The following is a 23,215-nucleotide window of genomic DNA, read 5'->3' on the forward strand; positions in this document are numbered from 1 at the left end:
TCCCTTTCTAAATCTAGCTCTGCTTATACATCCACTAGATTGAATAAGTTATTTGGAAAATAAAGACGCCCCCAGCAAATTACTTAGTTGCGGCTTTACCCTTATGAGTTGATTAAAATAAATAAGAAAAAAATGTAAATCATTTCAACTGCAGTCTCACCTTACACATCTCACCAGCACTGTAGTTCTTTAGTGATCAATTACTTCATCCAATTCCTGAGGCAAATAGAAAAGTAAAGTCTATACAACACCAGTAATATAGTCATGATCAGTAGCAAACATTTTAACAGCCTGAAATGAAAAGGCATGTAAATTTGAAATGGAAAAAGTTACCAAAATGGTATAGCATGCAGCTTTGTAAATGAGTCTGTCTGTTTTACTTTAAAATAAAAACATTTCCTTTCTGTGTGATAAAAGATTATAAAATGCTTTGAAAATCTACAACATAAAACGGTCATCTTCCCCCCGCCCCCCAGGAATCGTCTCTGGAGTTATACACATTATATTGACGATTTGCTTGAAGAGTGTAAGTTATGAGGAAGAAGGAATAACAATTTTGGGTTTCAAACAAAACCTGAGGACCCCTTTCCAAAAAGAATCCTAGATCCTGGCTTCCAGCCCTTGTCTGAAGAACCCTCAAGCAAAGAGTAGAGTGTAGAAGGCTCAAATAATTTGGGGGGAGAGGAACCAAAGTCCTTAGATAAAGCTGCAGTCCCTCGGCCCTAGAAAAGGAGAGTCTTAAATGAATCGCCAAGAAAGGATAGCCTGTTTTTATTCTTGTTCATGTGTTTGTGGCCCAAAGAGAATCTTCGAGGAGGGGGCGGAGAAAGGAGGGAAGAAAGTGAAGCTCAGGCAACAGCCCTCGGTGGGGGAGGGAGGGGGCGCATCCCTGACCCACTTTTCCCGACGCCCACCCTCCGGCCCGCGCCCCACCGGGGTGGAAGTCCGAGCCCTGAGGGGGCAATCGAGCGGGGCGTGGGAGGCCCGCACGCTCCCCGCCCGCAGCCGCGACCCAGACGAGGGGAGCGTGCACGAAGGCTCGACTCCCCCTCGCGGCGTGCCCGGGGCTGGAGAAACCTCCCGCCCGCTCGCGGCCCGGGTCTGCAAGGCCCCCCTCCACCGCCTGGGCTCAGCGCGCCGCGGCCCCCAGCGGAGGGGCAGGGGACCGAGGAGGGGAAGAAGCTGTAAACAGCCCCAGCGTCCGGGCCTCGCCTCGAAGAGCCCCGCTTCCCAGGCCCCGCCGAGGGCCTCCAGGGCCCCCAGCCCGCCCCGGGGCCGCCCCTCCCGGGGCCCAGGGGGCTGGAGGGGAGCCCGGTCCCCTCTCTGGAGGGCTCCGGCAGCTCTCGGAGCGGTCCCAGCAGCAGAGAAGGGGGAAGTCAGGACTTACCTGTCATTACTTTCTACGCCATCTTGGATCCACTTGTCAACGTCCCCACAAAGCATTATGGGTAAGAAAGAGCCTTTAAAGTGACTGCCCCCCTCGGCCCCCGACTCCCGCCTCCGCCGCCGGCGCCGCCCCTCTGGCCGCACCTCCCGCCCGGGAAGTTGCCCCCGGTGGCTGGCTGGCCCGGGCGCCCCTGGTCCGACACCACCCCCTCCTCCGGGCCGTTTGCATTTAAAAGTCATCTCCAATTTTAAAATGTGGCTTTGGGTTTTTTCTCTTTGCTCCTACCCCTGGGCTCCCTTCCCCCCACGCCTCGCCTCCACGCGGGTTCCCTTTGCCCCGCCGCCCTCCTGCCCTGGCAGACACCCCATGTCTGCATTTAATCAGTCCGAGGTTTCCCTGCTGCTGGCAGCAAAGAGCGGCTCATTGATTTATTTATGCGCATTATGTGTCTTATTGCTCCAGCGCCTCCGTGCACAGTGGCGGGCTCCTGCGACCCGCTTCCCGCCCCGGGCAGCCGGGGGTCGCCTTCAGGGCCCGGGAGCCCGGCAGCCCTGCAGACCAGCCGGCGCTCTGACTCCCATATCCGCGGCCCGAAAGGTGCCTGTGTCCTGCCACAGGCTGTGTCCTGACCGCTCCAGAGCCGTCGGGCTCCAGGATCTGGGCGACACGGTGTCCCCGCGTCAACCGGCGTAGAAGCGCGCTTGGGGGTGGGGTGGGGGGGTAGAATAGTAAACTAAATGCAACTTTTATCCTGTTTACTCTCCCTCCCGCTGTCTCCACCCCTCGGCCGGAAACGTGATCCGCGACCCTCTAGGTGCGGACCCCTCCCCTAGGAATGTGGCTTTGGGCTCCACCGAATCCACAGTGTTTCCGCCCGGGCAGCTTGCGGACTGTGACTTCCCGGGGCAGGTAACTCGGGACGCAAGCTGCGGGCTCCGGACCCGGTGCACAGGCGCACCAGGGCTCGCAAGAGGGTCCCCGAGAGCGCCTCGGACTGGACAGAGATGCGCCCGCCCCGGTCCACCTGCTGGGTTCCAGCCGGGAGATTAGCTCAGGCGGCCGGTTGAGGGGAGGACTCCGGGCGCCAGGGGTTGTGGGGGGACGCACAGAGTTGCCCAGCTGTGACAGGGGGCGCTGAAAGTAGGGGACGCCGAGTGCCGCGGGAGACCCGGGGTAGCGACCACGCAGCCCACACCCGTCGCCCGGGTCTCTATTCAGACCAGCAGGCTCTTTGAGGGGTAGCCGAGCTCTCTCCCCGAAAAGCCGCGGTCTTTCGGTTGCGCGGAGCGAGAAGAGACCTGGCGCAGTTATCCATCCCCTTGCCTCCGGCGCACGTAGATCAGACCCCCTCCCGCTTCCCCCCCGCCGATGCCTCTGATCTCTGATTTGCAGACTTTGGGGGCCTACTTCTAGTTGCTTTTTATCCCAAGCAAAATTTTACAAAGAGGTGTCCAAGGAAAAAATGCTCCCGAACATCGATGCTTGCGAAACTGAATTCGGTATAAAATGCCATTGAATGGCTCTGACATTGCAGGAATGCACGGGCATTACATCCCCTCTTCTGGGCACCGGGTGGGCCTGGAGCGATGGGGCCACCCAACGGGTCCAAGCTCCTCCAGACCCTATGAAAAGCCTCTCTCGAGGAACCTGGACGGTCGCTGACAGCAGCCCTGCCCCCGGGGAGCTAAAAACTCCACCAGGCAATTGTCCCAGCCAGATGGGAAGAGTGAGGTGTAGACTCATTAAGGGATTGGCCCGGGGTCAGCGGTGAGGAGGAGAGCGAGGTAATGAGTCACTCTCGGCCGAGAACGCGGCGTGCTGGGGAGGGACCTCCCCTGAGTCACCCGCTTCTCTGAGCTCCGAATGAGTTGGGAAACTGGAGCCTGGAGCCAGGTTCTTAGACGTTCCAGCGCAGGCAGCCACGCACGGCCATGGGCTTGGGGGCGGGGACACAGCACGACTCGCGACCATCTGCTAATGCCCGCTGGAACATGGAATGCCCCTCCGGTCTTAAGAAAGTTCCAGAATCTCTGCTGGGTACCCAAGTTGCTCCTTTTCCAGTTCGCCTTCAGCCACAACTGTGCACTGATTTAATGGTTGCTTTGTGTTTTACATGGCACCTCTAGGTGTGTGGTCTGTTTCCTGTAATTAAACACTAAATAGACTGAGGGCAAGAATTGTGCCTCCCAAAAGTTTCTTTAGTAGGTCCCTTTCTTTGACGTTAAAGGCCTTGACCCAAAGAAGTGCCCAATTTACATAATATTAATTCAAGTCCTATCCCTGCCTGACCCATTCATCCTCTCCAGGGTGCATCCTGGTCCATCCACGTCCTAGCACCATGTGGTGCCTGAGCTAGAAAGCCTCCTAACCCGTCTCCCTGCTTCCACTTTGCCCCCTACAGTCCATTCTCCATTTGTGATGTGTTAATGGGATTATGTGACTCAGCTGCTTAACCCCACCAAAGGCATCCCCATGGAACATAGAATAAAACCCTATTCCTGACCATAGCCACAAGCTCCTGTGTGAGGTGGCTCCTGCCTCCCTTCCTTCACCATGATGGCGGCACTGGCCTCAGCTGCAATGTCACCTTCTCAAAGAGGATGCTTGTGATCCCCTTAACCAAAGCAGATCATTCTCTATTCTCTTACCCCGCATTAGAAATTTTCTTGTTTATCTGTTTGTTGATTGTTTATTATCCGCCCCATTCCCATTGGAGTATGGTTTTTTCACTCAGTGCCTATACCAGAGCCAGGCATGTTTGTAGATGGTCGACAAATATTTACTGAATGAATGACCAAACTCATCAGAGCTAGGGGTGATAATGGAAGTGCTGAAGAAGCATGGAATGAGATGCTGAGGACCCTGCCCTTCATCCTTTCAGATCACTCCAACTGTGCACAGCTAGCAGAGGGCAGATAGGAATGGAGTTGGGGGAGAGAAAGCCCTTTAATGAACATTAATGATTTCCCCATTCCGATTGTGATCTGGTGAACACACAGACTCAAATAAGTCCTTGATCCCTCCCCTCTTCCTTTCCTTGTTTTCCCCTCCCCATTCCCTGCACTGGCCACACCTTCTTTTCAGCCCCAAGTCTCAGTCCTTGGGTCTATCTTCAGATACACACAAACACACACACACACACACATTATCTCTTCAGTCTCAAGTCTTTAAATACTATCTTTACCTTGAGTGGAAAAAAACTCCAAACCTATAGCTCCAGCGGATAGCTTTCTCCTGAGCTTCGGAGTCTTATCCAACAACTTGCTGGCATCTCCACTTGGTTCTCTATTCATAGACACCCCAAACTCAGCATGTCCAGGAATGGATTCTTGATCTCCCCCACAAATACACCCCACAGTCTTCCCCGGTTCTGTTATTGGCAACTCCATCCTTAGATTTGCTCAGGCCACAGTCCCTCCTGTCATTCTCTCCAACTCCACCTCTAACCCATCCATGAATCCTGCTGTGCCTTCAAAATATCCAGTATCTGGCCATTTCTTATCACCTGTATTGTGGCCACTTTAGTCCAATCCATTACAGCCTGCTCCCCTTTACCCTCATCTAGTGTATTCTCAACATAGCTGCCACACTGGTCTTCATAAAATTAAATCTATCCCTCTTCTGCACATGACCCTCTGATTTCTACTCATCTCATTGAGAAGAGAAACTATAGAATCCCTCTGCTGCTTCTTATCTCCCACCTCTCTCTCCCTGGCTCTGCTTCAGCCATAATGGGCTAATGAGTCCCTTTCTCACCATTCAATTTAAAATTTCAATATCTCTCAATACACACACATTTTATATTTCTTCCCATTCTTTTGCTTTCCATAGCATTCATCGCCTTCTAACATAATAAGTATTTCTTTCATTATTCAGTTCCTTGTCTATCTCTCTCATGTGAAGTGTCAGCTTGCTGATCACCAAAGACTTGTGTTTGCTGCTGAGAATTACATTTCCCAGCTGTGCCCTTGCATCTAGCTAGAGCCATGTGACTAGTTCTTGCACATGGACTTAGAGCAAAAGTGTGACTCTGAATGAGCGTGTGGAAATCTGCCTAACCCAAAACATATGCATCGAACTCTAAGCTGATCAAACAGTAGACCTGTGGATTAGTATGCTAATCCACTGAGAACTGTGATCCATTTGCTGTAGCATTTAGCACTTTAATTACTATATCGTGGTTACTACAGCCCACTTCAGTGGAAGCTCAAGGAAGGCAAAGACTTGTGTATATTTTGTTCATTACTGTGTCTATCCTCAGTGCCCAGAACAGTTTGGCAAATAGTAGGTACTTAATATTTGGTTGAGTGAATGAATGAATTCTCTTTTCCACTGCCAATCATGAAAATTAGTGAATGATTGGCAAGGAAAAGACAATAGAGGATTTTGCTGTTGTTGTCGTTGTTAAAAAAAAAAGTGGAAACTATGGGTTTCTAGAGAATCATTGGCCAGCTACGAGACTTTGGTAAAACTAAAAAGCGTTTCCTTTTCGATCGTCCCTGTTTTCACCTTTTCTTTCTCTTCCACTTCCTCCACCTCTGTCCCCCTCCAAGTCCTTCCTTCACGCTCCCACTCTCCTTTCCCCCCTCCCTTTTCCTTCATGAATTTCCTTCTCTTTTTCTTCCTACTTGATCTAACAAAGAATTCACTGTTATTAATTGAGAACGCTCAGCCAAGATATCTACTCTAAGTCACCTAAAATATAATAGTAGAAAATAACATGGATTAAAAAAAAAGAAATCGTACGCTCCGCTTCAACTTTTTAGCCCAACTTCCTTTCTGTTTGAGATGTAGAAAAGAAGTGATGGTGGACCAGATGATTCCATCTAATCCTCCCATGGGCAACTAAAACAAAACGGACCTTCAAAACATCTGCTTGAACACATCTGGAAGGTTAACAAAAGTGGAAAACTACCAGGAGTCGACAGAACAGGGAAGTGATTCTGAAATTTGGGGGTTTTGTGTCCTAATGCCCTTGGCTTTTGACAACATCTTAAATCAAGGGTATCACCTCACACCCATTAGGATAGCTGTTATCCCAACAGAAAATATCAAGTGTTGGCAAGGTCGTGGAGGAATTAGAACCCTTGCACATTGTGGGAATGTAAAATGGTGCAACCACTATGGAAAACACTATGATTATTCCTCAAAAAATTAAACGCACTTACCATATGACCCTGCAATCCCACTTCTGAGTATATACCCAAAAGAATTGAAAGCAAGGACTCAAACAGAGTTTTATACACTCGTGTTCATAGCTGCATTATTCACAGTAGCAAAAAGGTAGAACCAACCCAGTGTCCATTAACGGATGGATTGAAAAATGTGATACACACACACACACACACACACACACTCACACACACACACTCACACATATATTTATATACACACACATACACAGTGGAGGATAATCTATTATTCAGCCTTAAAAGGAAAAGCTGGCACATGCTATGTAACATGGATAAACCTTGAGGGAAAGACATTATGCTAAGTGGAAATAAGCAGTCATCAAAAAAAAAAAAAAACCAAATTACTGTATGATTCTATTTATACAAGGTACCTAAAGTAGTCAAATTCATATACAGAAATTAGAAGGGTGGTTGCTAGGGGATAGGGGGAAGAGACAATGAGGAATTGTTAAATGGGTATGGAGTTTTAAGTTTTGCAGGACCAGAAGAGTTCTGGAGATCAATTGCAAAACCTTGCGAATGCATTTAATACTATTGAACTCTACACTTAAACATGGTTAAAATGATAAACTTTATGTTGTGTTTTTACCATAATAAAAAAAATGAAAAAAATTTGACAGTTAAGATGATAAGTTGTATGTTGTCTGTATTGACCGCAACTGTAAAAAAAAAAAAAAAATTAAAAAGCCATGTAGAAACTGAAAGAAACTAGGCTTTATGGCAAAAAGCATTACTAGAAATAAAAAGGGACACCTCATAATAATAATAATATGCTTAATTTACCAAGAAGATATAATAGTCCTAAATTTGTATGTGCCTAATACACATAGTCTCAAAATATATAAAGCAAAAACATGGACAGAATTGCAAGGAGATAGAGACAAATCTATAATTATAGTGGAAGATATGTATATCAGTAATGTTAGAACAAGCAGTTGAAAAACTAGTAAGAAATATAATTTAAAAAATAAAGCATAAAAAAACTGGTAAGAAATAGATTTGAACTGGATAAGCCAACTCTACCTAATAGATATATATAGACTACTCAGCCCACAACTGCAGATCACAAATTCTTTTCAAGAGTACATGGAATGTCTGTGAAAATGTTAGAAAATATAGCAAGTCTTAACAAATTTCAAATGATCTAAATCATATAGAGTACATGCTCAGACAATGATGCAATTAAGCTAGAAAACAAGAAAAAAGGTAGTTTTCAAATATGTAGATAAGTAGTTGCTGTTTCTTGCTCCTTTTTTAGGTTGTACAAAGTGATTTATTAAGATGTACAACATGATTTTAATATGTGTATACACTGTGAAATGATTACCGCAATCAAGTTAATTAATACATCACCTCACATAGTTACCCTTTTGGGAGAGGTGGTGAGAACACTTAAGATCTACACTCTTAGCAAATTTCAAGTATACAATACAGTATTGTTAACTACAGTCACCACACTGTACATTGGATCCCCAAAACTTAGTCATCTTATAAATCAAAGTTTGTACCCTTTGAAAACCTCTCCATTTCCCCCACCCCTCAGCCCCTGGCAGCCATTGTTCTTTCTCTGGTTATCTAAGAGTTCAACTTTTTCAGACCCCACATACAAATGAGGTCATACAGTATTTGTCTTACTGTGTCTGGCTTATTTCACTTAGCATACTGTCCTCCAGGCTCATCCACGTTGTTTTTGCTTTTCGGTTCTTTCTTATATCCACCCCCTTTCCATCCCTCTCATAGCCAGATATTTTCAGTGTGTGTTTGTGCGTGTGCTTGCACAGGCACCTCTGTGGGTCTGCCTTTGCCTCTGATTCTCCGATGTTTTGCAGGCTCTCCCGTGAGCACCACTCTGCTGAGTCTGCATTTCTGCAGGCAGTCCTCAAACTGATTGAGACAGGAAGCTGGGCCTCCTGGGGTCCTGAATCAGCAGAGCAGGAAGGAAATAAAGGCCACAGTGCTGTTGAAAAGGAAGAAACCAACTTGAAGGCAGAATCCATACCTCAAAGGATAGGTCTAGAGAAGAAAAATTTATATTGTGCCTGGGGTCCCATCATCTGTGAATAGAAGCACAAACTCTGGAGCAAGGCCCAGCAATGCTATTTGCTGTCACCAAAGAACACTGGGCAAGTCCTTTGCCTCTCTTTACTCTAGTTTCCTTATCTGTAAAATGGGAACAATGAAGTAGCCTTCCTGTTGTTTGTTGTAAGGATTACAGGCATCTCAAACCATGGCTTGGATAGAATAAGTCTCCAGCAAGTTTAGCACTTACTGCTTGAAGGTTTTGGTTTTAAAATAGGGAATTAAAAAAAATACCCATTTATTTCCTTCTTGTATTTTGTCTCCCATGTTCCAATTAATAGCTAATATCAAACAAACAAAACAAACCAGAAATACCCTGGTGGTCTATTTTTGCCATTTACAATTGGACCAAGATTTCTTCCACAGGAAAATGGCACTCAAGTAGGGAAATGTGCCTGAGGATATTTTCATTCCAGACCTTATTGTGACTGGAAGTGGCACTTAAGGCCTACAAGCCCAACTCCCATATTTCTAGGTAGTCAAAGGTTCAGAATGGAACTTCGTATTCAACAGAGACAGCAAAAAAAAGTGTACAGTTCAGTGATGAATCCTCACATGGTAAGTCTGCTCTTTAGAAGTGTTGGGATGTACTGGGACAAGCACGGACTTGAAGATGAGTGACTTAGGCCGAGCTTTGCCATGAGACCTTGGGCTAATTCATTTCCCTGGGCCTTCCTGCCCATCAGACTGGGGTGTTGGACTAAGTGGTCTTTAAATTCCTTCAACTCAATGAGTAAGGATTATACTCTTTTAATATCTCCAAAAAAGAAAGGAAGGAAGGAGGGAGGGAGGGAGAGAAGGAAGGAAGAAAGGAGGAAGGGAAGGAGGGAGGAAATAAGAAAGAAAGGAAGAAAGAAAGAAAAGAAAAGGAGAAAAGTAGTCATGATTTTAGCCAGGAACCAGGTGGGGAGAAAAAAAAATCAGGTCCCCAAGGTCCTTTTTAAAAAACAAAGTGTGTTTTAATTATAAGTCGAATTTCAGTTTAAGGGAAAAAACAACCCTTAGGCATTTTCTGTTCTATTTAGTTGAACTTTAATCTTTCTCTTCAGTAGAAAGGTTCCCAAAGGTTTCTCACACTTTCTACCTACAAGCCAGTTACATACAGAAGGGAGCTCCCTGAAACCCATTTACCATTTTTGCATAAAGTTGCTGCAAAGAAAGAAAATTCCCTGTTCAAAGGACTTGAGTAAATCTCTCGTGCCATTTCTGATGCTATAGGGTTAATCTAGTATGAAGAGAGTGACAAAGTGCAGGGTTTTTGTTGTTTTTTTTTTTTATGGATTCCACATTCATAACCAAGTACTTGGCAACCTGCCCTCTCATATGTCGCGAAACAAAAATGTGTTGCCTTCAGTGTGTTTTTAATAGGCCAAGCAGTTTGTTTGATCACAGCGCTTGGGTCTCGACTCAGAGACACCAGAACTTTTCCCACTGCGTCGTCACCGCTTCGGTTAGCATCTTGGTTTTCCTTCCGTCTTAACTAAAGAGCAGTTTGGAGACAGAAGATAGTGATTTCCTGGGATCGGCTACAGGCCCTCGATCGTGGCCTGAACTCTTCAAAAGCATTGGCATCCACATTAGCAAAATATTTTGCCAAACTTGCAAAAACTCAGTTGTAGATTTTGAAATTATTGGCAAGTGTCTACAATCGTGAAATTCTCATGAGTGGGGTGGAGCAGATTTCTATAAACAAAGCAAACTCCAATCTCTGCAGCCTTCTGTAGAAATATTTATACCCAAAGAGAAAGGTCTCTTCCAGCTCTAGGATACTGTAATATAAACATTTTACTAGAAATGAAGTGCCTGTGAACAAACTTGCCCATTCCCACCGAAACTCCAAGTACACAATTTTATCTAAACACATCTTTTTGCCCCATAGGCTTGGCTGAAAGGTAAATATTCCTTGTGATTCTCCTCACAAGAAAGGAGCCAAGTGTTTATTGGATGTAAGGCAGTTTTTTTTTATAAGAGGCCTAAAGAAAAAAATCTATTGACTCAAAAGCCTTATGACCAGCTTTCACAGGATTCAGCAGACCTCCTCAGAGCCACAACAATGGGACCTCCAATAATAGTCAGCCACAGTGTCCCAGAAGACAGGAGCAAAGCCATTGGCTGATTTATCAGGAGTTATTAAAATTCCTCCTTGCACACAGTTGGATTTCTTTTCAGTGTAGCCTAATTTTTTTCTAGCCCTTGTACCATGTTTGCTTGCCTGATTTGGTTATATAAAGGCTTTATTGGAAGTCAGGAGAGTCTCCAACGCTACAAATGACAATTGGAAGTGGATGGTGGTTTCTTATACCAAATAAAGCTGTCCTTCCCAGAACTCTCCTTCTACAGACAAGTAAGAGGCCACGGCCCCAGGGACCAAAGAGCCAGCCTCACACAGGCTGGAGCCACCGAACTTGACCCTCTGTTACTCTTGATCTCTCCCTTGCTTGGACCCCCTCATCCTTCCTTCCTTGGCTCTTCCTTATTTGTTTTCCTCCCCTTCCCTCTTCCCCTGAGTCTTATTCACTTACACCACAGCTCTTACGCAGAGATCTTGACGGTATTGCATCCTACTTTCTAGGGCATCCTCAACGGTTGTTCCCATTTTCTTCTCTTTCCAAACACCTGTCTCTTCCCCCACATCTAATATCCTTCATCTAGGCAGTCCCAATACTGCACTTGAGTCATACATAGTTGCAAGATTTTCCTTACCGATTACTTTTATCTTGCTTTGGAATACGGGGTTTTGACACACCTCATTATCCACTCTCTTGCTTTTTGATTTTTAGATGAAACAGCACTGCCTGTCTTGCATCTAGAAGTTTCCCTGGAATGAAGAGATGTAACCAGAACAGTTGAGTGCAATGTCCAGAAAATGTCTTTAAAGGGGGCGTAGGGTACCCTTCTTTGCTCCTTCCTAGTTCCTACTGACTATGGAATATGGATGTGCTGTCTGAAGCTCGCGTAGCCAGCTTGGAACATGAGGATACACACCGAGCACATCTGAGCAGCAAGACTGGAGGCGTCTTTGGTCTCTTTTGATTAGGTGGTCTCCATATCAGCCCTGGACTGACTGTCCAGTTCTGTTACTTGAGAGAGAAACTAAACTTCTATCACATTCAAGCCACTATTATTTTTGAAAGATATATAACCAAACATGCATTCTAATATGTGGAATTTATAAAGTCATATTGCATATAAATCAAATTTACCTAGACCCATGCAAAAGAATGAGCCTTGTAAAGAGAATAGATATAAATGTAAGAAATTCTAATGACTTTAAATCCTTTTGATCAGTCCATCTGTTTACCAGACTCCCTCAGTGCCACAAATAACTTCCAATAATAGCTTTACTGTCCAGAGGCAGAGGATATTTTAACATTTTGTAACTTTTTTTTTGGCATAATTGCAGATTGACCAACAAATTACAAGAATAGTACAAGGAGTTCCCATACAGCCTTCATACATTCCCCAAATGTTAACATTTTACCACATTCACTTTATCATTCTCTGTATATCAATTTTTTTTTCCTGAAACATTTGAGAATAAGTTGCAGACACACTACCCCTTTACCCATAAACACTTAAGTGTATATTTCCTGAAAGCAAAAGGGCTCAAAGTTTTTTCAGGTTGTCCCAATTATCCCCAATGATGTCCTTTATGAAAAAAGAAAATCCCAGGTCACGTGTTGCATTCCGTTGTCACGTCCTTCTAGTCCTCTTCAATCTGGAAAAATTTCCTGTCTTGCCCTGTCTTGCATAGCCTTGACATTTTGGAGGAATCGGCTATTTTGTAGAATGTTCCTCAGCTTGAGTACATCTGATGCTTTTCTCAGGATTAAATTCAGTTTTTGAACCGGAACACGCTGGAAGTGGTGCTGTGTTATTCTCAGTACATCATATCAGGAGGCATATGTCTCGTGGCAATTTGTCCCGTTACTGATGATGTTAACTTTACCCACTGGTTAAGACATGTCTGCCAGATTTCTTCACTCAAAGTTAATATTTTCTCTTTGTGAAATTAATAAGTATCTGGTGGAGAGAGATTTTGAGACTATACTGTTCTATTCATCCTTTAACTTTGATCTACCAATTTTAGCATCTATCAATGATTCTCGCATGAATCTATTATTACTAGATTGTCCAATGGTGATATTATAACACTTTCTCTCTTCTTTTCCAAGGGAGGCTGAAATTTATTTTTTAAATTTTTATTTATTTACTTTTCAAACCACTTTATCGACCTATGAGGACTGAAATTTAGAACATGAAAGCACAAACCCAGGCATACGGAGATTGTTTCCATGGACACTATAAATAAAAATAATGTACCTATTAAGAAATCCCTTTTTGAGCCCAGAGCATGTCTGGCACTGTGCTAGGCCCTGAGATTCAAAAGCAAATGAGACCTGTCCAAGACACACATACACACACACACACACACACACACACACACACACACACGTGTGAACAGATACCTACTCTACAACACAGTAAGGGCCATTGCCGTGTGGTTTAGAACCAGGTGCCTTGATTTCACTTATATGTGGAATCTAAATAAATAAATAAACAAACAAACAAAACAGAAACAGACCCATGGATAAAAGAGAACAAGCTGATGGTTACCAAAGGGAAGGGGGTTAGGGCTGGGAATAAAATAAGACTTAGGACACCTGATCTGGCATTTGTCCACTACTACACCACACACAAAAATAAATAAATAAAATTTAAAAATTAAAAAAAAAAAGGAATAAAACTGGGAAAATATAGCATTAAAATTTCTTTGAAGAGATTGCAGCAACCACCCCTCTCCCCTGCCAAAAAGAGGAAGCACAGAATAGGTAATTTATTCTGTTCCTCGAATGAAAAAGACTTGTATGTTAGAAAACACATCTTTCCTTAGTTAAAACAACAACAAAACCAGGTGCCTTGTATGGCAGGAGCCAGGGTTTCTTTGTTGGGTGGAGTGAGGATCAGCATGGCTCCGCGATAAAATTATTTTGCATAAACTGATTTCTGTGTAAGATAAGGGTCTTTCCTGGGAGGCAAAAACTTGACCCCTGTCTATCCTTGATATGCCCAGGAACTCAGGTGTTCAGGCAGGGGTGAGACTGCAGGAAAGCCCTACAGAAGCCTTAAGAAAGATCTTTTAAGAAAAGGAAGAATCATCTGGGAGGGGCAGCCTTCCGCTCCCACGACCCTGACCTTCACGGCCCCAGCCCCTCCCTGCCCCCACTCTACCTTTTGGAGGCATCACTCAGCATCATGTCAAACGTGAAATACACCCACGTGCCGTATTACATCAGCTTATATATATTTACGTTAGTTTTACATGAGTTGGCTTTCACTGGTTAGTTGACGTGTCAGCATTCGATTAATTTCGAATATATTTTTATAGTTTAAAGACAGCACTTTTTTTAGGTCTCCCACCTTTTGTAGGCTCTTAGAAAATTCACAGGTCCTAGAAACTACACTTGAAATACCTAACGATTTTTTTTTAAATGGAAAGAAGTTTTATTTACTTAGAGACAAATGTCCCAGAACTAATCAAACTTACTTCTTAAAAAAGAAAACTACTTAATCAATATAATTTACATACCATAAAATTGCATTTAAAGTGCAAAATCTAATGGTCTTTAGTACATTTATAGAGTTGTGCAACCATCACCACTATCTAATTTTAGAATATTTCATCACTTCAAAAAGAAACCTTGTACCTCCTAAAGTCAGTCCCCACCCTTACCCTGGGCCCCGCAGCAATCACTGAACTACTTTCTGTCTCTACAGATTTGCCTTTTATGGACATTTATTTCATATAAATGGAATCACATAATATGTGGTCTTTTGTGATTGGCTTCTTTCAACTTGGCCTAATGTTTTTGAGATTCATCCATGTCTTATGAAGCCTGTATCTGCACTTCATTCCTTTTTATTACTGATTAGTATTACATTGTATGTACATAACAGTTTATTTATCCATTCACCAGATGAGCAATTGGGTTGATTCCCCTTTTTGGCTAATGTGAGCAATGTTGCTATGAACATTTTGTGCAAGTCCTTTTGTGGACATATATTTTCATTTCTCTGGGAGTGGAATTGCTGAGTCATGTGAGAACATTTGGAGAAATTGCCGAAGTGTTTTCCACAGCGACTGCACCATTTTACATTCCCACCAGCAGTGAATGGAGGTTCCACTCTCTCCACATCCTCAACAACACTTGTTACTCTTTTCCATTCTAGCCATCTTAATGGGTATAAAGTGGTATCTCATTTTGGTTTTAATTTGCATTTCCCTAATGACTAATGATGTTGAACATCTTTTTATGTGCTTATTGGCGTTTGTATATCTTCTCTGAGAAATGTTTATTCAACTCCTTTGCCCATTTTTGTAATTGGATTATTTGTATAATTAAGTTGTACGAGTTCTTTCTTTATATATTCTGGATACAAGTCCCTTACCAGTTATATAATATACTAATTCTTTCCCATTCAGTAGGTTGTCTTTTTTCTTTCTAGATAATATCACTTGAAGTATGAAAGTTTTAAATTTTGATAAAGTCCTATTATAAATTCTTCCTTCTATTGTTTGTGCTTTTGGTGTCATATCTAAGAAATCACTGCCTAACCCAAGATCATGAAGAATTATTCCTATGTTTTCTACTAAGAGCTTTATAATTTTAGCTCTCACGTTTAGGCCTAAAATCCATTTTGAGTTAATTTGCGTGCGTGGTATAAGATATCGGTTCAACATAATTCTTTTACATGTGGATATTCAATTGTCCTCGCACCATTTGTTGAAAAGACTGGTTTTTGTTCCATCGACTTGTCTTGGCACCTGATTTTTACAATGGTTCTGAAAGTTATATCTAGTGAAAGTGTCTTGAGAACGAGGGAAAAGCAGTTATTTCCAGGTACGCCGTGACTGCTGACACTTGAACCCGTCCCGCAGACCACTCAGAGGCCAAGCCTGCATCTTGTGAGAAAAACAGCCTTCTTCTGCTTTCTGAGGTGGTGACAAGGGCTTCTGGTTTTGTGGAGCGCCAGTGGCATTCCAGTTTAACTGGCATTGTGCACGGTGCGTTTCCAGTTCCATCGGCACCTGAGTAGTGGTCACAGCAACAGAACCTCAGTATCCTCACAGAGCGGCACTGTGTATAACTGTCAGGACCTGGATCCGTCAGGTCCAAGTTCAGGTAGCTACAGTGGCAACCAACGACCAGCACTGATTCGTAAATATGTCCGAATAAGCTGATATTTCCTAAAGCTATTTTGCGAACGTAGGAGAGATTACTATCGAAGACTAGAAAGGTGAGAGCTCAGGCTAGGTATTCGTTTAAATGATGCCCTATCCGTTTTCATTGACTGGTGAGGTCCAAGACACCGGTATATGTATGCAGTGAATGCTGGGGGCCCCATGTGTTCTTCCTGGCGATGCAACTTGTCAGGACTGAGCAAGGGCATAGGAACGGGGCAGGAAATCAGCTGGGGACACCAAGGCCTGGAATCCGGAGCTGGAGCTTGAAGCCAAGAGCATGGAAGGGCCAAAGCCAGGAGAGAAACAGAAATGTATCAGGAGCCAAAAGGCGAGATCCGGGAAGGCAGGGTACGGCAGAGACACTGAAACCAGGAGTGTGGAAAAAATGAGACGCTAGAGACAGCAACCGAGGATAATGTTATGACTGGGAGCCTAGGTAATCTCGTAGTTGGATTTAGAGGCAAAGCTGGTGATTTTCCCATTGGCCGGCCTTTTAGAAACTCCAGGCTTTCTCCTCCAAAACACCCGTTTCTGCATCCCAGAGAGGTGGGTTCATGGCGCAGCTGGTCCCAAAGTTGGTGCTTGTGACAAGTCACTCCTGACACAAGGCACACATGCGTTGAATGCATATTATGTGCCTCATGTGGCAACATGTATACGTGAAGTTAGAAGCTCCTGTCATAGTGTAAATCAAATCCTACTCTCAGGAAGCTGAAGACAGCAGGCTTGGAACGTGTCCAGGGCTGACACAGGTCCTGGGGCTGTGAAGTCTCCAGCCAGCTTCACAATGGCAGTCAGTGACCAGCCCTAATTCACATGTCCAAGTCAACACAGCTAATAAATTGAAGACCTGGCATTAAGATTCAAGTTCCTTTATTCACACGTGGGACTTTTTCTTCTACATTATGGAAGACTCAGAGGCACAGTGAAAGGGAGAGTTAAAAGAACTGAAACTAGATTATTTCTATAGGGAAGAATGATATGGAGGGACACTGGAGGGGAAGGAGTTAAAAAAGGAGTTCAAGCAGTGAGAGAGAGAGGGAGGAGTTATGGAATGTATTAGGGTTCTCGACAGAAACAGAACCAATAGGATGTACATATATATCCTATTTTCTGTGCATAGACATATATGTATATACACACATGTATATATAATAATACATATATATACACAGAGAACCATATATGTGTGTGTTTAAATATATATAAAGCGACTTATTACAAAGAAGTGGCTCACATGATTATGGCGGCTGAGAAGTCTCAATATCTGTAGCCAACACGCTGGAGGCCTAAGGAGAGCCGATGGTGTAATTTTAGTCTGAGGGCAAGAGAGGATTGATGTTCCAGCTCAAGCAGTAAGGCAAGTGAACTTTCGTCTTACTCAGCCTTTTTGTCTTCAACTGGATTGGATGAGGCCCACCTACATTAAGGAGGGCAGTCTGCTTTGCCCAGACTGCCCATTCAAATATTAATCTCCATTTCCAGAAACATCTTTAACAAACATACCCAGAGTAACGTTTGGGCACCCTGTGGCCTGGTCGAGTTGACACATAAAATTAACCATCACAGGGAACAAAGAAGTGTCAATTCATCATTTTCCAAAGGGTCCCAAAGACCCAAGCAGCTGGCTTTGCCCCATGTTGGAGAGCTTTATAAGTAGACCATGGATTCTCTAAGAGGGTGCTACTGCTCCCCATAAGACTTTGAAAATCTGTAGGGACATTTCCAATGTTCATAGTCAATGGGGAATGCTGTTTAATGGTCGGAGAACAGGGATGCTAGACATTCTACAATACATGTGGTAGCACAGGAATTTTGAATGTCTCACTGAATACTCACAGAGGCAAAAATCATCATGTAGGTATTAATTATCATGTGAGTTCTATCTCACCTAGCACCTAACTCTGCTTTATATTATAATCACAGAGTATCTTAGCACATTTTTATTAAGCATGAAAGTTTAGGGGAGCCAGCTGTCATATAAATTCAGGGATGATTGTGCTTCGTTGTGTATATGTATTTTAGTCCATTTGGACTGCTATAACAAAATACCATAAATTTGGTGGTTCATAAACAACAGAAATTTATTTGTCACTATTCTAGAGGCGGGAAGCCCAAGATCAACATACCTGCACAGTCAGGTTCTACTGAAGGCTCTCTTCTGGATTACAGACTGCCAACTTCTCATTTTATCCTCATGTTGTAGAAAGGCCAAGCTAGTGCTCTGGGGTCTCTGTTATAAGGGCACCAATCTCATTCATGAGGGCTCCACCCTCATGACCTAGTCACCTCCCAAAGGTTCCACCTTCTAATACCACCACCTTGGGCATTGGGGTTTCAACATATGAACTTGGAAGGGATGCTAACATTCAGACTGCATAGCAAAGGGTGCTCCCAAGAGTTATCTGAGAAGAGCAGATACCTGCTTGTGGTATTTAAGTCAATGACACCATCCGCCTTTATGGTATCTCATTCATGGTGATTCTTTATATCGGTATAAGTACCTGCTCACTTGCTTTTATGCCTTCTAGTGTAGTCAGACCCGAGCATTTATGTATTAAAATAGTTATCTTATTATAAATTACTTTCCATTGATTTCTCCTTTGTTTGGGGAATTTATGTTACGAGGTTTTGTTTTGGTTTGGAATATATGTAGGTAGGTTATTATATGTATGAATTTCATTTCAGGAAAACAGAGAAGGCATTTCAAAATATTTGGTTAAAAGAAAGGCATTGGGTCTGATCAAGTTGAAAACAACTGAACCAGACAAGGATATGGTTCCCAGCTACCCTCCCCTTCTCATTCCATGTGGCTTTGGGTCGGTTTTTAAACCCTTCACAAAAGAGCTGCTTACACACTAATTTGTGCTCAGTATGTATTTGGTTTAGAGAAAGGCCAGCAAAGAGTTATCCAGAGTTGGCAGAGTGTAGCTCCTTTGTCCAAGATCCCCTTCGGGCATCAGCAACCCCCTCTTCATGGATCATTAGCAGCAAAGAGCACCCACCCAAGGGTGAGCACACAACCAAGGAGACCTGCCCAATTACTCGCTCCACAAAGAACAGCTAGAGAAACCATATGGAATTAAAAAGGACAGGGCCTGGTGGAGGTGGGGGAGGGTCTCCATGAATGCAAATAGACTCTGCCCTCCCCCTCCTCCCTGGGAAATATCTCAGAGGATTCTCTCATTCTCTTTGGCAGCCATTCTGGTTTTCCAAGAGCCACCCCAGGTCCTAGTTTCCACAGTCCTCACGCTGATTCTACACAGTTCTATCCATTCCATCCATAAAAGTTCTTGCCTTTGTAGATTTTCCTCTGAGATCTCTCTGAGTGCGTTCTCCCGGCCTCGTCTTCCTGCCCGTTCAGGACTGCCAACCCACCCCTTCAAGTCCTGGCTTTGGACTTGATGTTTCAAGTCCAAACTTGCTTCCTAGTTTTGCCTTTTCCCAAGACTCAACACCATTTCCCCTTTGCCCCATAACCCAGAGCACGGGCCAGATCCACCCTTGCTCGGGACCCAGTTTCCCCCTCCTAACACTGCCTCATAACTGCTGACCAAGCCCATCCTTACCCAAGCCCAGCCCAACGCCCAAGCTCCTGGCCTGGGCTAGAATCCAAGACCCAATTTGCCAGGGAGAGACAGTTGGACAATTTCCTTAATTTTTGCCGTTGCAGAATTCAGAGCCACCAACCCTGATCTCATCTGTCCTGTATTTGCTATCGTTCTTCTCTTGGGGGTGAGGGTGGGCTCTCCCGCCACCCACAATGTTACATCTTTTTCACCTTTGAAAAAAAAGTTAAGAGCAACCAGTGCCCCGGGTCTCTACCTAAGAACAGCCCTGTTGGAGAAGCTTTAACTCATCTACTTGGGCAGATTCAGCTATACATCCTGCAAAGTTCTCTTCACCACTTCTCTTAGGGCATCTCTGGAGTTTCTACTGAATCAAATATTTCTGATCTTTGCTAGAGGATATAAGATTATATATCCAGGATATATACCGATTATCGTACTCCTTCCTTACACCTCCAACCCCTAACCACAAATACTTAGCTGTTTGCTACATGTAAGTATACTAAATCTACTAAAACCCCAAATATAATCCAATCTTTTTTTTTTTTCTTTTGATAATTTGGAAACAGCATCCTCGAGTATTCTGTGATGTAGTAGAAAGAGAATTCTTTTCTTGCAAATCACTCCCTTCTCTCTCCAGGAAGCCCTTGTTCTTAAACCCCCCTGCCTCTTACACTCTCTTCCCCCATCCATCACCCTTCCTTACAGAAATGCCTCTTTTCTCCTGCGACTTGCAAATTTCACAAGCCTCTGGTGTCAAAAGGATGTTGACTGGCCTTTCTCCTCTACCCCGTCACTGTGGCTTCTGCAGAGCATCTGGTGGGCTCCAGGAACTCAATACTTACCCGCTTTCCAAGAGAGATGGGAAGAGCACGCTCTGGTTTCAAAGATTGGGGGATGGGAGGGTACCACTTGGAGCCCAGCTGGTTTCTCCTAGAGTATGTAAAATCAAACAGCTCTTGCCTTGATGGGGATTAATTTCCTTCCAGAATCTCTCCTGTCTGGACTACATAAGAAATTTGTATCTCTTCTATTAACACAGCTTTGACCATTTCCCTAAACTAATCCGTTAAACCCTGAGCTACATGAGTATGCACATTTTCCTTGCCCACAGTTGCATGACAAAGCATCCTACCGCCTGACAGTGAGATTGCTGGCAGGCCCAAACTGCTAGGAAGTTTCTCTCCCTCGACCAAAGGTCTAGTGCCTTGGGGATGGGAGCAAGATAAAAGTTCGCCCAGCCTTTTTACAATTATGACTATTATCCATGCCTCTATGCCCTTCCCCCCAGGCTGGGAGAGCCCAAGGGAGCCATGTTTGTAAATTCTTTAAAAACTGAGTCAGCAAATGTCTGACCTACATAGTAAATCTCTAATAAATAGAACTTGGATTGCAAAAAAAAATCATTAATAACTAAAAGAACAACAAATCTATATTTCCAAGCTAGATTATTATTGTCTAAGGGCACCTAAACACCCTAATGTTCCCATTTTCAGGTCATCATTTTTGAATCGAAATCAGAACTCCCGTCATGAAAGCCTGTGGCTGCTCTTTTCAGAGGTTTTGAAAAACTGAGCAAAATACACCTCGACAGAAATTTTTAGATATAAGATGGCTATCGGGCCGTTTTGACTAAACGAAATTATATGAAACTATCTAAAAATCCAATTTTTTAAGGCAATGAAAATTTTCCGTTTGATTTTTCTTTTCTTTTTATGACACTTGAGCAATTCTATTTTTGTGTCATTTGTCAATTAGCCAACCCTATCCCTGGATTTAGATGATAATCAACATTCGATTGCTCATTTAAAAAAAGAAAAAGACTATTGGAAGGATATGATAATAAAAAAGGGCAAGCAAAATTGTCATCCATTTGGCTTGGGTTTGCTTGTTTGTTTGTTTGAGTCCAATCCCAGCGCATCGGAAGACCGTGTTTAGGGGTCCCCTGCGCTTCTCTGCCTTTTGCGTAAAGAAGGTACAAAGTCTGAGATGCAAGAAACTGCCTGCCAGCCTTGGCTTTCCAGATAAAAAGCCTGGTTGGTACTCGTACTTTAATTACAAAATGCCTTCCCAACACTTCCCAAAGTCGCTTACTGCTCCCCTTCCACCCATCGATCAGACAACCTTTTAATTAAAAGGCTGGTGAAGTGATTAAAATACATCACAAAAAAGTCACATGTTTGACTTGCTGAGTTTATGGCTTACACTTTAAGGAACTTGAGATCCTGGATTCTGAATTTATATCAAGTTTGCATCCAGCAAAACAGCTGGACCTCATTCTTGCTGTTGACTGAACTTCGTCATCAACCCAGGACCCACCTATAATAACATTTCTCAGCTGAAGCAGTGGATCTCAACCCTCTCTCCCCACTTTTCTCCACACGTGTCACCGACACTCTTCCCATCTTCCCATACCAGCCGGCTTGCCGCTTCTCCAACAGGCCAAACCGTTCCAGTGGTCCAGCCGAGTGGCGCCCTCTCCCACTGCCTTTCCTGCTGCAGGACCCTCCCTTCCAAAGAGGCTGAAAATGCCAAGAGTTGCTTCTCGCCCTCCTTAGGACTAGAGTGTGGGCATGCAGCCGGATCCAGGCCCACAGGACCTATAGGCAAGCTTTGGGGACAGATTTTCCCCCAACTCAGAGACTCATGGGAGGAAATGCCTGTCTTGTCTGGATGTCCACGACACCTGGAACTGCTCAACCATCTGTCTTCGCCCATGAGGAAGGGGTGCTGCCTACAAGCCGAGCGTAGCCAAATGGAATGATGGAAAGTTGGAAAGTACGCTGGTCCTCGATGTCGCGGTTGAAACTCTGTGAAGGAGAGCAGGATACGCCCCCCCAAAATGTGCCACTTTTGCATATGGGTTATTTTGAGCTGAAGGCAATCGAGACCCAATAGACTCAAGAAAAACTTTGACCTCTTCCTTAAAACTACCTAAGGGAATTTAGATAGGGGGCCTGGCTCGGAGAGATAGCTATTACCAGAGTGTAGGGCCAGGAAAGAATTTTTCCTTTCTACCTTTCTAAGTTCTTCTGGCTGGACTAATAATCAAATTAACATAAGATGGATGAACAGGAAAGAATGACCAAATAAATGTATTATATGGGCACATATGGAGGTTCCATAAGATCCTGAGACCTGAGAACAAACCGACCAGTTAAGGCTTATATGCTATTCTGGACTAAGGAGGGGGGAAGTAGGCAATTCACAGGGAGGTGCAAAAAGCGAACAGGTGATAAACAATGCCAGGCCACCCAGCAACATGGGACACGGAGGGGAATCTAATACACGGGCTTGCTTGGATGCGCTCTGTCTGACACATTCGATTCATATATAAGATGAATGGGCTAAGTACCCCCTTGTGAAGCAGCTTTTTCTATCTGAATTCCTTTTGGCAGGTAAGGGGAAGGTTAAAAAAAACTCTTCTTGAATTTGTTGAGCTTCGATTATTTTTAGCTTGACGTAAGCTGCATGCTACGGTGGCACATTCTAGGCAGACTCTTTCTGGACCCTTAGAAGAGATAACTTTTATGAATGACCTATCTGTATTGCAGGGCAAACATCTAATTACCGAACATCTGCTCTTATTGTTCTGTGAGTTATCCTCCTCCCCTTTGTAGCCCCAAGCCCTTATCCCATTCTTTAGCTCAGGTGGTATATAAGCCTCAACTGCTCAACTTACCCCTGGGTTTCATATTTTTATGGGACTCCTATATGTACACAATTAAACTTCGTTTTATCC

The 23,215-nt window shown here is 43.9% G+C and overlaps 2 protein-coding genes across 16 annotated transcripts in view; one reads left to right on the forward strand and one right to left on the reverse strand.

Moving 5' to 3' along the window:
• Positions 1-1,487, reverse strand: part of HELZ (helicase with zinc finger) — a 132,847-nt gene extending 131,360 nt beyond the window's left edge. For 7 of the 13 annotated variants that reach the window (XM_039859540.1, XM_039859541.1, XM_039859542.1 and 4 more), the window contains exons 1-2: positions 1,388-1,487; positions 161-216 (exon numbers count right to left, since the gene is read on the reverse strand). The gene's annotated coding sequence lies outside the window, so the exon portion shown is untranslated. Of the gene's footprint in view, positions 1-160; positions 292-1,387 lie in introns of all 13 variants that reach the window. The other 6 variants (XM_039859547.1, XM_039859551.1, XM_039859549.1 and 3 more) reach the window with 2 other exon arrangements.
• On the forward strand, positions 681-11,866 carry LOC120600188 (translation initiation factor IF-2-like). Of its 3 annotated transcripts, none has more exons than XM_039859552.1 (2): positions 681-1,448; positions 11,439-11,866. In XM_039859552.1, the coding sequence occupies exons 1-2, from the start codon at positions 743-745 to the stop codon at positions 11,483-11,485; spliced, it is 753 nt and encodes a 250-aa protein (XP_039715486.1). In that variant the 5' UTR covers positions 681-742; the 3' UTR covers positions 11,486-11,866. The 3 variants fall into 3 exon arrangements, 2 of the variants coding, with proteins under 2 accessions (XP_039715486.1, XP_039715487.1); XM_039859553.1 differs by lacking the exon at positions 11,439-11,866 and adding an exon at positions 6,182-6,737; XR_005652137.1 differs by lacking the exon at positions 681-1,448 and adding an exon at positions 6,911-9,216.
• Positions 11,867-23,215: the final 11,349 nt, after the last annotated feature.

Source organism: Pteropus medius, unplaced genomic scaffold (assembly GCF_902729225.1).
Source record: "Pteropus medius unplaced genomic scaffold, Ma_sr-lr_union100, whole genome shotgun sequence".
Lineage (NCBI taxonomy): Eukaryota > Metazoa > Chordata > Mammalia > Chiroptera > Pteropodidae > Pteropus > Pteropus medius.

Coding starts and splice junctions, on each gene's coding strand:
- LOC120600188 (XM_039859552.1), top strand. CDS start 743: ATGAATCGCCAAGAAAGGATAGCCTGTTTTTATTCTTGTTCATGTGTT. Junction 1,449..11,438: donor GTCCCCACAAAGCATTATGG/GTAAGAAAGAGC, acceptor TTTGATTTTTAG/ATGAAACAGCACTGCCTGTC.